Raw genomic sequence first — 13,799 nt, forward strand, 5'->3', positions numbered from 1 at the left:
CCCTGGATGGTTTTTTTTTTTAATTTGGAAAAGAAAGGGTTCTGTATCCAGAGGGGGTTCCATACCCACATCGTCGGTGGCCACGTGCCTGGACGGCGAAGCCTGCCATCTAGCAGGCAGCTATCTCCACCTGGTTTTGTGTTTGGGCTTGCTGGCCCCTCCTCTGGGAGCCTGGAGGGTTGGCGAGTCCTGGTAGTTCTGGGTCATGAACTGGGTGCTTGCTTCAGGTTCGCCCAGGTGGAAGCGGTTCAGAAATATGTCCATTTTCCAAGAGCCTGGAAGGACAAACAGACCATAGGGAGGCAGTGAGAAAGAGCCATGGACTTGAAAGCTAGCAGGGGCCTGGGAGGGAGGCTGGCTCAAGGGAGCGGAGGCAGCAGGTGATGTGATGGCCATGGAGCGTAGTGGCTGTAGGAGTTTCTGGCTCCTGCCGCAGAGGCAGTCCCCAGATGTTAGCAGAGCTTCTGAACAGCAGCAGAGCTGTCTGCTCTCCAGAAGGCAATGGGGACTGAGAGCCCAGCCCAAGTCAAGGATGCCTGAGTCTCCTTCCCCAGCGCCTCTGTTTAGCAAAGCTACCTTCTCACTCTCGGGCAGAAAGGAAGCCCAATCATGTGGGCTGCCCACTTCCTCCACTCACGCCCTCTCCTTTCAGGCTCCCCTGACTCTAGGATGGGAGGTTTCACCACTGCTTTCCTTCACACCTGCTCACCGCTGCTGCTGGGGCTGAGATTGGGGCTGAGATTGGCGGAAGTATCAGTGCTCTTCTTTCAGTCTTCTCCACTAAACCCCACCAACCTCCTCCTCTCTGTCCTAGGATAGGGCATGCACCAGGGTGCCTTCCCTGTGGCAGAGGTGGAGGGGCAGCCCCTGGACCCTGGCGGGGGAGCTGGGCCTGCAGAAGCCCAGACAGTGCCCAGGTCGGAGGGGTTCCTCCTCAGGGCGAGAAAACACAAGTGTGTACAGGGAGGCGCATCTTCTGGGGCGAGTGTGAACAGGCCTCGTGGCAGGGCGAGGAGGGCACAGCCCGGGGCATGGAGTGAGGCTGAGGGAAGTGGGCAGAGGCATATTCCCATGTTCTTGTTTCCCAAACCCTGGGTGTCAGGCAACCTGGGCAGATGCTTGCCAAGAAAAGGCAGGAAGTAGTTCAATTTGAATCTCAGATAAATAGCAAATCGTTTGTTGGTGTGAGCGTGTCCCACATTCTGCATGGAGCATACTTAACACGAATTTTTTTTTTCGTTGTTTATCTGGAATTCAAATTTTACTGGGCATCCTACTTTTTTTGTTGTTGTTTTTTGCTAAATGCAGCAACCTCCCAGGGTGGAGAGAGAGTGCCTGGGGAAGACCCTGTCTGGAGCAGAGCTAGGCAGTGGCCGATATACAGTGGATTAATGGAGACCAGTCACCTCTGATACCCGGACAGAAGAGGGCAAGGGGCTGGCAGCTCTCAGAGCCTCACCTGAGGCTCACAGGCCACCCATCCTCTCACCTACCTGTCTCCTTGGTCAGCACCCACCACCCTTTTCATAGCAATTAAGATAGCAAGCCTATTGAAGCATTCCTGCCTCCCAGAGGCTGCTGACATTTCAAAGATGTTCTCAAGGAGAGGATAATTTTTAATCCAAAACCCAAAATAACAATAACAATAATGCAAACAATAATAGCAGTAACACCCCAATTTCTGTGCTTCCTATGTGTTGATACTACTCTAAGAGCTCGACACACAATTCGCTTAATCCTCACACCAATCCTAAAAAGGGAGGACCGTTCCCATTCCCAGTTCACAGATGGGATGACTGAGGCACAAAGTGGGGTACTGGCAAAGAAGCTTCGCAGGGGCAGGGATGGGGGAAAGGCCTTTGCAGATTCCCTCAAAGCCTATCCGACTCAGTGACTGCATGCTCAGATGGGGCCCGGGGGGGTGGAAAACAAGGGGTTCCAGGAGTTCTTTTGCAGAAAGTGTGGCCAAGGAGAGAAAGCCTCTCCCGCTGGAGGTGTACTGACTGCAGCCGGGTTCTCCTAGGAGTCTCAGTGTTACCTGAGTGTTCTTTCAGAGGAGCTGTGCCTTGAGCCTCTGCACCCCAGGAGCCCAGCTGGCTGGAAGGAAAGGAATTATGGTATTATGACCCTGGGAACGAGTGTGTGCACACACATGTGTATGTGTGGGTGCATGTGTGTATATGTGTGTATGCTGGTGTGTGTGCACGCCAGGGTAATAAGGGCTTATGGGTGAATTGGTGTGTGACAGGAACAGGGACGAGGGGGCCTTCCCCACCATAGGGCTGGAAGGAACCCGCGTGGCAGGAAGGGAATTGAAACCCATCACGAGGCCAGGGCAAGCTGTGGGGAAGAAATCCCCTGCGTCCAGAGCGAGAGCTGGCTCCCTTCGATAATTCGGAAGCCTCTGAGCCTTCAGTGCACTGGGGGCCTCGTGGTTCCTTTCCAGTCCCAAGTTGACAGCCCTGTGGTTCTCGGGCTCCCCGGCCAGCTCCTGAAACCCAGTCCCCGTGCCGGCTAGCCTCGTACTGCCTCCTTTCCTGGCTCGGCCGCAACTCCTTACACCCCCTGTTTCCTGCCACAGAGGACAAGTTCTAGAAGGCAGAGGGGGTGAGTCAGGCCCTTGGGGTGTGTGGGGAGAGCTGGAGAGCTAGGAGACTGCGGCTTCTGTGGTCACCGCTCAGAGGAAAGCCCCTTCCTGTATGGCACTGCTGTCCCTGAGAGGCAGAGAGTCCGCGGCCAGGCAGGAAGAGGGCAGCGCTGCTGTCTGTGCTTGGGCCACTCCACTGTACCATGGACGCACCCAGGCCAGGCTCTTCCTGGGATGAGGGTAGGGGCAGTGAGGGCACTTCAGAGGCCTCTGTGGTGGGAGGCCTTGGCTAAAGAGAGAAAGGAGGAGGAAGCTGTCTGATGCCTGTCTCATGAGCCACCTGCCCTGTGACTGGGACACAGAGGCCTGGGTGTTTCAGGACAGGGCTGCCGCATATGATGTACAGGTTGATCCCTGCACAACCGTAGGTGGTGCCGTTCTCATCCTGCATAGCCAGATGCAGCGGCCCTGGAACTGTCACTTACTGGTCAGTGCTGATAGGAAAGATGTTAGTGATGAGAGATGTTAGATTTCAGCGTTGTTCCAGATGGGGGCCAAGGGGAGAGTCTGATAACCTTATCTAAAGCCACCGGGGGGTTTCTGGGCCACCACTCTGTGCCTGGCCTCCTATTAGGCTCTAGGGGGGGAAAGATGTCCCCTGTCTTCAGCAGCTGGGGAAGGGTCTCCTCCTCGGAGCTTTAGTCCTAGGGACTGTGATGATGGCAGGAATGTTTGGGAATGGCCCTGGGGCAGGTCTTGACAGTCACTCTCTCCACCCCAAGCTTCCCAGATCTGTGGGGCTGGCTTTCCACCATTTGGGAGTGGTTTGTTACATGCATCTGGACGGCTCCATTGGGCCAGGCAGGGCTAAGCAGGCATCTGAGAAACTGAGAGGTGCTCCACCAAGTCCAGCTGGCTCTGGCCCCCTTGCAGGACTTGGAAGAAGTGCAACCTCTTAGATGAGGTCAGACCCCAGGGCCCCTTTAACACTGGCAGCCATCACCCTCGTCCTCTGCCAGGCATGGGGTCAGCGGAGCTGCCTCGTTTCACCGCCTGCCCTCGGCGAGTTTCTCATATAATACAAGTAATACTAAACTAATCACGGTCTGGTCCTTCAAAGGGTGGCCTTGGCCAGCAGTAGGACTTTGTAGTCTGGGTCCCTAGCAGACAAGTTCCCCACCCCCAGTGACACCCCTGGCTTCCCGTCAGCAGGCCCATTCTCTAGGCTGGGGTGCAGTGGCACTATCACTGGTCATTACAGCCTTGACCTCCCAGGCTCAGGTGATCCTCTTGCCTCAGCCTCCTGAGTAGCTAGAACCACAGTTGTGTGCTACCACACCTGGCTAATTGAAAAAAAATTGTTTGTAGAGACAGGATCTCTTTATGTTGCCCAGACTAATCTCAAACTCCTGGCCCAAGTGATCCTCCTGCCTGGGCCTCCCAAAGCGCTGGGATTACAGGTGTGAGCCACTGAGCCCAGCCAGGCCCACTCTTAAGACTTCCCAACAGCCGAGGACAGCACTTCCTGGGTGACCCTGCTGTAGCCAAGGGACGTTTCCCACCTGACTGGTCACTTGGTCCTCAGTATTTCCGTCCTGATGTATTTCCCTCTTAGCCTGGGAAGTGGGGTAGGGAAGCTCCTCACCCCAGCTCCATTCTCCCATGGGCCCCTGTTCGGGTGGACTGGAGAATAGGGAGTGGGTTGCTGAGCCCCTGAGGTTGGAGCCGCGGCAGCATCTTGTCCTAGGGCAGTCTCTGTAAGGACAGGGCCCACTGGCTCTGGCTCCAAACAGCCCTGTTCCTTCAGCTGGTGATCTGTATCTACCCAAGGTGGTCACCCTCTTTCCTGGCCTCGCTGCCTTTCCCGTTAGGTAAGGGTACCACTGCTTCTTGTTGGGGGATGGTGGCCCTGAAGAAAAAAACAAAAACTCAACTCTAGCCTAATAACCGCCCCACAGAGAGCCTGGCTCAGGTCTGTAATTTGTCTGGCTCGTCACGAGACCGGCCACATTGATAGAAGCGCTGATACCTTTCTGCCAAGATTAATGATGTCCTGGCGGTGGTAGGCGGGAGGCCTGAGCCTTTTATTTTTTGTGCCATTAAATGACATCCGGAGACTTGTACTCAGGACCTGAAAAGCCCTCGTTCCATCACATCCAATTACTCCTAGAGGAGATTTGCTGAGTGGCTGATCCTGCGGGCTCGAGAGGCTTTGGGGTAGTGGGGGGCACTGTGGCTTTGGCAGGTGTGAGAGGGTGGGGATGCCAGGGGAGTTTTGGGGTAGTGAGGGGACCCACATCTCCTTTGGAGAGAGGACCCAGGAGGGCTGAAGAGTAGAAGCTGGTTCTAATTATCCAGCCAGTGCATCTCCTAGGCCTCCTCCGCCCTTCTGCAGCTGAGGGTGGGACACGAAAGGTTTCAGGAGGATGGGAGACTCCAAGCTGCCAGTTTAGCTCCCAGTGATAAATTCCAATATTTGGTAGTGGTGACAGTTGGCTGGCATTTTGGGTAGAATCCGGGGGCTTATCTGTGGTTTCTTCATGATGTGTTCAATATTGCTCGGGACGGCTAATGTTTGGCTGGACTGGGACTTGCTTCTTGAGGAGGTCCACCTGGGGCTCATGGAGATTTCAGGTGGTTCCCAGCCTGGGCGCCTGTCTGAGTGTTGCCCGGGATGGCCCCAGCTGGGCGGCTGCCAGGCCCCCCGTTCTACCCGCTTGGCCAGGTGGGTGGGGCCCTTTGAGGAAGAGCGCCTCCTGCCACAAGCCCACACAGTGATCAGGGGCTGGGCCCTGGGGGATGCTGGGGCTGGGCCAGGTGAACCACCATGGGAGGTCACGGGGGTGGGCTGAGTGTGTTTATGTCTGTCTGTGTGTGCGCTGGTGAGGGGCAGTCTGAGGGCGGGGGCTGCTCTCCAGGCAGGGCCTCCTTTCCTCTCAGACCTCTTCCCTCCATGCTTCCTGACACCATGAGCTGCTGTGTTCTGCTACCAGGCTGGTGGATTTCCTCCCAGCCTCATCCCTCTGCGGCAACACCGCCTACCCTTGAAGCTGCGTGGGGCTCTGCTGCCCTTGGCCCCAAGATTCCCCTTCTTTCTCACCCACCGAGGCCTGCATGCCTTCAGATGCCACAAGCAAGACTTCAACCCCCTGTGTGGCAAGTCCCTGCCTGTCTCTCCTCTCTGACCCCTGTGGGTGGGTGGCTCCACCTCTGAGCTGCTGAATTTGGGTGCCTGTGGTGCTAGGGAGCGGTTTATGGCTGCCTGGTCCAGGACTTCCATTTTGCAGTGAACAAGTTTCCCCTCTGAAGGCCCTGAGGCTGCTCTGGAGGTGGTGACCAGAGCCTCTCTTGCCTGTTAGTTTCCAGCACGTTGACACCATCCTGGGCACTTGGCCTTGGAGTGGCTTCTGGAGCAAGCTGTGGCATGTCCTCTCGTGGGGCAGAGAGGGGATTTCCCCTGCTCGCTTGCAAGAGGAGTGTGAGACTGGCTTGTGACACCTCTGGGTGAGGTGACTGAGGTGTGGTGTGGCACAGACCATAGCTCCCCAGGAGTCTGAGACTCAGCCACAGCCAGGGAGGGGGCATGTGCATGGACCATTCTGGGCAGCTGCTGCTGGCCAAGGAGGCCTGGGACAGCAGGATGCAAATGCACTCTGTCTGTATCCCCAGTGGGGCTCAGAAGTCTGGTGGTCTGGGTCAGGAGAACGGGGATGTAGGCAAGACGGTGGCAGGTGCAAACAGCCCTTCCCTGGAAGTCAGAAGAAAGTCAAATGGCTCTTAACTGTGGATGCCCTTGGTAAGTCATGCCACTCACTGTTTCAGGCTTTGCTTTCCTCATTTGTCCCGGGGTAGGGGTGATGGCCACTGTCCTGTCCCCTTGACATGGTTGGCAAGGGGAAGGCCAGGGAGGGGCAGGGAGGCTGGCGGAGAGGCGGGACAGGGAGGACATGGATCAGTGCAGAGACTGTCACTTGTGGGCATGGTCCTCACAGAGGTGGCTGCCTTCTCAGGTGCTGAGGGAAGCTGATGTGTGTTTGTGAATGTGGGGGTGTGAGAACGTGCAGATCCGTGTGTGAATGGCTTGCGGATGTGCATACGTGGGTGTGTCCCACACACAGACACACTCATTGACTGAAAGCCCACAGTAGGCTGGGCACAGAGACAGGTGGGAGAAGGGAAAGAAGGCAGAGGTGAGCACTTCTCTTAAGGAACTGATAGTCTCATGGTGGAAGGGGGGCCGCCACGAGCGGCAAGTGATTTAGGAATACAGAAGAGATCAAAGCAGATGTCTGGGGAGGCACGACAAATGCTGTGCGAGTGGAGAAGACGATAGAGACTAGAGATGCCAACAGCAGGCGGGAGGAAGCCTGGCTGAGCGGATCAGCTCTGTGGGGTTGTTCCAGAGGGCGTGATGGACGGCCAGTAGGGGATACTGGTGCTTGGAAGGTGGGCAAGGCATTGCGGGTCTGGGAAGGGGAGAATGAGGTGCCCAGATGGGCAGTGGTGGGCCAGCCGGCAGATGTGAGCAAAGAAGTGGTTCAGGGATGTTCTGGCAGTGTGCTGCACACAAGGGCAATGGTACAAGGTGCAAATGAAACCTGCCTGGAAGGGAAGATGTCCCCCTCAGAGGGGTGTCCACTTAGAATCAGAGGGAGAAAGCCTAGCATGTCACAGGCCTGAGATAATGGTGACTGCAAATCTGGAAAGCTAAAGTGTGGCCTTTGGGACATGCGTCGCATAGCTGTCCTGTGATGCTGGCCAGCCAGCCCTTGTCAGAGGCACCAGTTAAGGCTGTTTAGAGTTCAGAGGTCTGTGCTCCTCCCACACTGGGGACCAGTTATGCTTGCGCTGTTTGAATATCTTCCCTAACTGTCTCAGTGAGCACCGCCTATCCACAGAGCTACACCAGGGTGACTCCACACATGCATGAGAGCAGGGACACCATCACGTGGTGACTTCTTACAGCACCCAAAACAGCGCCAAGCACACACTAGGCGTCTGGCATCAGCTGAGCGAATGCAGAAGGCATTACTGAGTTATGCCAAGCGTGGTTCGAAAGTGGCCAGAGAGGAAGGAGCTGTGCAAAGGTAGGGGGAGTGGGGTGGCAGGGCAGGGTTTTATCAGCTAGAAGCAGGGTAGCTCTAAGCCCCTCCGGGGCCCTTGCTGTGCTCCTGGCCTCCTGGGGTCTGATGGAAGACCTCTACTAGGAAATGTCAGGGTTGGCCGGGAGAGTCGAGCCTCATCAACTGGCCCCTGCATTTATTTGGCAGAACAGAGAGGTGAGGACAGCCCAGGAAGCTGGGAGCAAATCAATTTCAGGTCATTCAGTTGCAGATCAACTAGTCCAACCCCTTATCTTGATGAGGTCAAAATCAAGGCCCAGGGAGGGGAGGTCACCCAGCCAATGTCAAACAATCAGAGTCGGGATGTCAAGATCTCATTTGCTGACCACATGTACATTGTCCTGGAGTCACAGTAAAAAAAAGGAATTCTGGGAAGGGTTTCACCTCCTTGGGTCTGAACAATGCCATCCCTACACCCCTCTACATAGTCATGACAGGCTCTACTAGAATCATCTCAAGCTCCCTTCTTCACCCTAAGCCTGTCATTCACCCATAAGATCCAGGGAGGGTAGAGGCCTGAATAGGATGGGGTTCAGGGTTCCATTGGCCATAGACACCCCTCTACCTCTTTCCTGTAGGCTGACCTTTCCCCTCAAGTCTCTAGAAGCTTTTCCTGCCTGTTCACCCAGGGGACACAAGCAGCTGGTTACACCACACTGCCCCCACCGCCGCCCCGCCCAACCCCTGGCATCCCACTTCCTCCACGGATTCTCTCCCATGGAGAGAAATCTAGATCAATGCAAGTCCTGGGGCCTGTGTTCATTGGCAGGGCCCCATGCTCTGGCCTCCCAAGCACTGGTCCAGCCCTGGGCTCCATAAGTCCCCAGGCACTGTCCAGGTGCTTCAGAGAGCACCAGACCCTGAATGTTTCAATACTGTGCAAGGACCTGGGGTTTCTGCTTTTGCAATCACCCCTGGGTTCATCCACACCTCACTGTCTCATGTCTCGACCCCTCTGGTGGTGTCCTGTCCTCTCATTCTCGTCAGTTCTGCCTGTCCCTCCAGGTTCATCATCTCCAAAGAGTGACTTTTGAGTGTTGCTTCTCTGGTAAATAATCTTGAATGGCTTCCCAGAGTCGACCCGCAAAAGCCACTCCTCTGCCAGACTTTTGAGAACCTTGTTTTCCCCCTTCCCCTCCATTTTCTCACTTAAAAAAATACACACACACACACACACACACACACACACACACACACACACACACACGATTTCTCCAACCCAGAGCTCCCTCTTCCTTCACTCAAGGATTCAGCTCTCCTCCTTCTCTAGGGCCCAGCCCTGCTCCAACCTCCTCCCCATGGCCTCAGGGCCAGAGAAATTTGTAGATCATCTGGAGCCAACCCCTCATTTTCTAGATGAGGAAACCGAGGCCCAGCAAGGTTCATTCATTGGCCTCAAAGTGAAATCACTAACTAGAGAGAGGGGAGTCCAGATTGCCTCACTCTACAATAAAACACCTTTATACCCTCTCTGGCTGGAGAGGGCACAGTGTTCTGGAGGGAAGGGCATAGTAGGAAGGGAAGAGATCTATCCCTGAGTCCACAGACTTCCAATTGTCCTTACAGTTAGAATCACACAATTAAGTGTTTAATTACAACCTGCTCTGCATTGTTATTTAATTATTTCCAAAGCAGACTGTAAGCCACTTGAGGGCAGGGAAAATTCCTGGTGCCCTTGATTGTGTCTTCTCTGAAGTTCCCAGCACAGCGCTGGGCACATGGAAGGCATCATATGGCAAGACTGGGACCTTGGCTGGGGCTTTCATCTGGGAGGGCCATTTTAAACCCTGTCCAGATGCAAGTCCAGTTTCTAAGTTCCCCATGGACGAAAGGTGGGTCAAGGGGTGGGGTGGGGAAGTACACAAGACCAAACAATGGGTTTCAGGCCCAGTGTGTTTTGGCTTCCTTGCCTGGTCACCAACATCCTGGGAGGGGTGGGTCAGGCCTTTGCTGGTACCTCAGGCCACTGTGGTTTCTGGAGGACAGGCTGCCGTCGAGCCTCAGGAGCCCCAGCACACAGAGTAGGGAAGCGTCTTTGGTGTACACAGCTCTCTTATTCCCTTGTCTGTCCCTCCTCATGGCATCTCCTGATGCTCTATCCTTGCCTCCATCCTGCCTTCAGAAGGCACTTACCCCACGAGAGGCTCCTGCCCTGGGCATAGGCATGGTAACCCCAGAGTCTCATGGTGGGGCTCAGAGGCAGTGCCTCATTTTATGAGAACCCCATGGGTAGGGGAATGTCATAGGCTGAGGTCCTGACATATTTGGTGAGATTGGTAGCCAGGGTGCTGGAGACAGTTTTTCTTGGTCTGGGCAAGATACATAATTGTGTTTCCTTCTCTCTGCATCAAAACTTAAAAGTGTGTCTTTGGCAAAGCCATTTAAACAGATTCACGGATTGGCAAGGCGCTGAGGGCACCTGGGGAAGGTTCACTGGTGGAAAGTTTGCACCAGCTCCACTCCCAGGGTGGCCTGGAGCCCTCTGTGATTGGTAGGCCCTGCTCGGCACATCTGAAGGGCCCAGTCACTCAACCTGTGCCTTTCTGGGCTCCATGTTCCTCTCCTCTGGGGCCTCCGGCATTGCAGCTGTAGCAATACCTGTGTCGGCTTCCCAGTGGGTGGATGTTTGGTCAAGGTCACTGGGTGAGAGGCAATGGCTGATGACACCCACCCTCCCACTTGCCTTCCTGCCAGCCTGGGGGACATGCTCCTTGCACTCTCAGATGGCATTTGTGCAGTCTCTATTGTCTTCCCTTCCCTAAAATTGGGGAGGTGATAGAGTGCAGGGGTGGCTTTATTTCCCATTTTCTGGAAGAGAAATCTAAGGTTTAGATGGCGGGAGGGGGAGTCGGGGGCATGGCTCACACTGGCTCAGGTGAGTCACTTGTGGCATGTTGCAGTGGCCAAGTGGCCACCGCTCCTGCTCCCTGGCCCTGGTGGCAGGAGGACCGAGGCCAAGCAGGCAGGGTTCACCATTAGGAGGCTATACGGAGTTGGTCTGCTCCAGAAGCCAAGGAGGGCTGCTCAGAGAAGCTAGTGGAGGGGGGATGGTGGGGGACATCTTCACCTCATCACTAAGATGGCACAGCCGACCCAGTAATTAGCAAACCGTGAGGATAGACCGGCAGGGTGGCATTCCAGTGCCCTCTTGCCCAGATCAGACTCAATTACAGAGCACAGTGACTTGCCAAAGTTCAGGGGCAGCTGTCTGCACATGCCATGCAAAGTTTCGGGGCACTCTTCTCCCTGGCTCCAGTCACCCACTTTGAGACCCTGCCTTACATAGCAACCCACTCAGCTAGAGCCTCCACATTAGTCTGTGGGACTTACTTCTCAAGGGAGACCATATCTGATGCCAACATCTTTAAGGAACTCCTTCCAGTTTGCTCCCAAGAAACACCAGCCTTTGACACCAGTCTCCAAGGCTAATGAGTGGGGGTCAAGGCCCTAATTTCCCCATAAATGCATGAGGCATTGGTTCCACCCCAGAATTCACCCTGGAGGTGGATGGAAGGATGGGAAGGTCTTACCTCGAGTTTTGTTTTCCTTGGGAAGGAGGGAGATGACTTTTCCTTCCTGAAGATAGACAAAGAACTGGTAGCGATGGAAGCCACTGTGTGCTGGTGGGGAGGGAGCCTGGTAGGCTACAGGTAGAAGAAGGAGAGAGGTGGGCATCAGCATCCCATATTACCCAGGGCAGAGCTCTCTGTCTTCCCATGGTCCTGCTGACCTCCCTGGGGCCCCAGATCAGGACTCACCCGTGCAAACCATTAGGATTTGTATTTGGCGGGATCTCAGCTTCAGTATCTTCATTTAAGAAGTACATATTTTGGTGGGAGTGAGAGTGGGGGAGGAGGTGGTCCGAGAGGAAACACCCTGAACTGGCTTGAAGGCCTCGGGTGCTGGCGTGGCTCCCAGGCCTTTATGGGCCGGTGGGTGTTGGCATTGTCCTGTTTTTGCTTTAGTCTATCCTGATGGATTTCCTGCCTCAAGAGAAGCCCATCTTCCTCTGCGAGTGTGTTTGGCAGAGGATTTTTATTTATTTTTTCGGCATTTGCTTATGAACTCAATCCCCAAAGAAGCCAATTTCTTGGCTGCGTCTGGAGGATCTGGAAGTGGTTACAAGGGTGGGTGGGACTGGGTTCAAAGGTTTGATCATGGGAGCTGTAGGAGCTGGGCGCTTGGGGCACCGGGAAGAAGGCCCCTCTCCCACTCCTTCCCTCTTCCTCCAGGAGGCTGGGCTTTTTTTAAATGGGGGGAAAGTGGGGTGGGGACATCCCTCATTCTTTCCCCAAGTAAATGCAGAAAGATAAATCTTGCTGGCCTGGCCTGGGTCTTTCAAGGTGGGCCTCTTTCCCAGCATACTTCAGCCCTTCCCACTCCCCTTCCCTCTCTCCATCTTCCTTTCCATGGAGGAGAGCCAGGCTGGAGCCAAGAATCTTCCTGGGTGGGTGGGAAAGAAGCATTTGCAATGAGGATGTTGGTGGGAGGGTGTATTGGTCCTTTATGGCCATCTCCCCTTCTTTTCTCTCCCGATCATTAAACAAAAGCACGACTTGCTGCTTGGAGCATTGGAAGAGTCCCTCACTGTGTACTTCTGGCCACTGGTGGCTTCCAGCATGCCAACAGCCGGGGAATTCCTGACGATTCATCTTTCCCTGCATTTTTGGATCGCAGATCAGATGTGTGTGTGTGTGTGTGTGTGTGTGCGCGCGCGCACGCGTGCGCACTCAGAGTGAGAGCAGAGCTGGATGTGCTTGGAGCCATGTGAGTGTGTGTGGTTGGAGGTCTCCACTTGGGGCGGGTGTGTGCACACGAAAAGCCAGTGTGCAAACACCCTGAGGCTGTTTTGGAGGCCCTGTTAGTGTGTGTGTAAATGCAGGTAAAGGAGCATTTTTCCTAAACACCACCAGTGCTGAGAAAGTCTTCTGAGCACAGGTGGGTGCCAGGGAGTCTCGTGCACAAGTCAGTGTGGGCGAGGTGGGTGGGTATGTGGGCTGTGGAGTGCACTCCACCATGGGCACAGTCAACGCTGCCCAAAACTGGTGACCTCGGTTCTGTGCGGACAAGTCTGAAGGGAGAACTCACTGGATCTGTGCAATGGAGAATTTATCCTCAAGGGAGATAGAGACTAATGCCTCTCACTAGGGCTTTCCTCAAGAATCCCCCATTCAAAACCTCCAAAGGCAGAGAATTAAGGCATGAGGAGGAGAGGAAAGGTTCACACATGCTAGACTACTTCTCCGAGCCAGGCCCTGGGCTGTAGGCCTTCACTTATGACATCTCCTCCATCTTCCCATTTCCTGGAGGCTTGAGAGGTGAAGCCAGGCCAACAGTGAGTGGTGGTGCTGGGATTTGAATCCAGGCCTGATTGGTGCCAAAGCCCATGCTGCTTCACGGAACTGCAAGGCTAAGTTTGGTGCCCAGTCCTGTACCAGAGGCCAGCCCACTACCTGAGCATCCCTTTCAAGGTAGGTTGGGGGCACCATCCTGGGGCAGGGATCTGAGAGAGGGGAGCTGGGGGGAGGATGGGGGTAGACAGCTGTTGCAAGCAGCCTCCTGTCAGATGGCCCCCTGCACTGTGACGCTGGCTGCATTCCTTACTAGCTGTTCACATGGCACAGGATGGTCTGTGCCTCAGCGTTATCCTCTTTAAAATGGGGACACTGATGGCAGTGACCATAAAAGGCAGTTGTGGAGATGAAATCAGGGCATCCAAGAAAACTCTCAGGCTGGCGCTAGCACACGACAAAGCAGCACCATGAGGTTTTGATTCCTGTGATCATCACTGATGCCCTGGCTGGGGGAAGGGGTCCCTAGGGTCTTACTCACCCGATAACTCCTGGCCCTGAATCTTCCCTTTCTTCAGGTTGGCGCCCTGAAAGAAGAGACAAGTAGGGCTGTAGGTTATGCCTTGGGCACACTTCAGGCCACGTGGGCTCTGCGGGATTGCTTCTTTCTCTGCAGGAGGCGGATGGGAGAGGAAGGAGGATGGGAGAGGAAGGAGGATAGGAGAGGAAGGAGGATGGGAGAGGAAGGGGGATGGGAGAGGAAGGGGGATGAGAGAGGAAGGGGGATGGGAGAGGAAG

At 55.0% G+C, this 13,799-nt stretch overlaps 1 protein-coding gene across 1 annotated transcript in view; it reads right to left on the reverse strand.

Annotated features, from left to right (window-relative positions):
• The window catches only part of PEBP4 (phosphatidylethanolamine-binding protein 4), a 213,847-nt gene continuing 200,048 nt past the window's right edge, over positions 1 to 13,799 (reverse strand). The window contains exons 5-7 of the mRNA XM_011939849.1: positions 13,543 to 13,588; positions 11,241 to 11,354; positions 1 to 275 (exon numbers count right to left, since the gene is read on the reverse strand). Coding sequence (XP_011795239.1) covers positions 121 to 275; positions 11,241 to 11,354; positions 13,543 to 13,588 — 315 coding nt within the window. The 3' untranslated portion in view covers positions 1 to 120. The remainder of the gene's footprint in view (positions 276 to 11,240; positions 11,355 to 13,542; positions 13,589 to 13,799) is intronic.

The sequence above is a fragment of the Colobus angolensis genome, unplaced genomic scaffold (genome assembly GCF_000951035.1).
Source record: "Colobus angolensis palliatus isolate OR3802 unplaced genomic scaffold, Cang.pa_1.0 Scaffold184, whole genome shotgun sequence".
Taxonomy (NCBI): Eukaryota; Metazoa; Chordata; class Mammalia; order Primates; family Cercopithecidae; genus Colobus; species Colobus angolensis.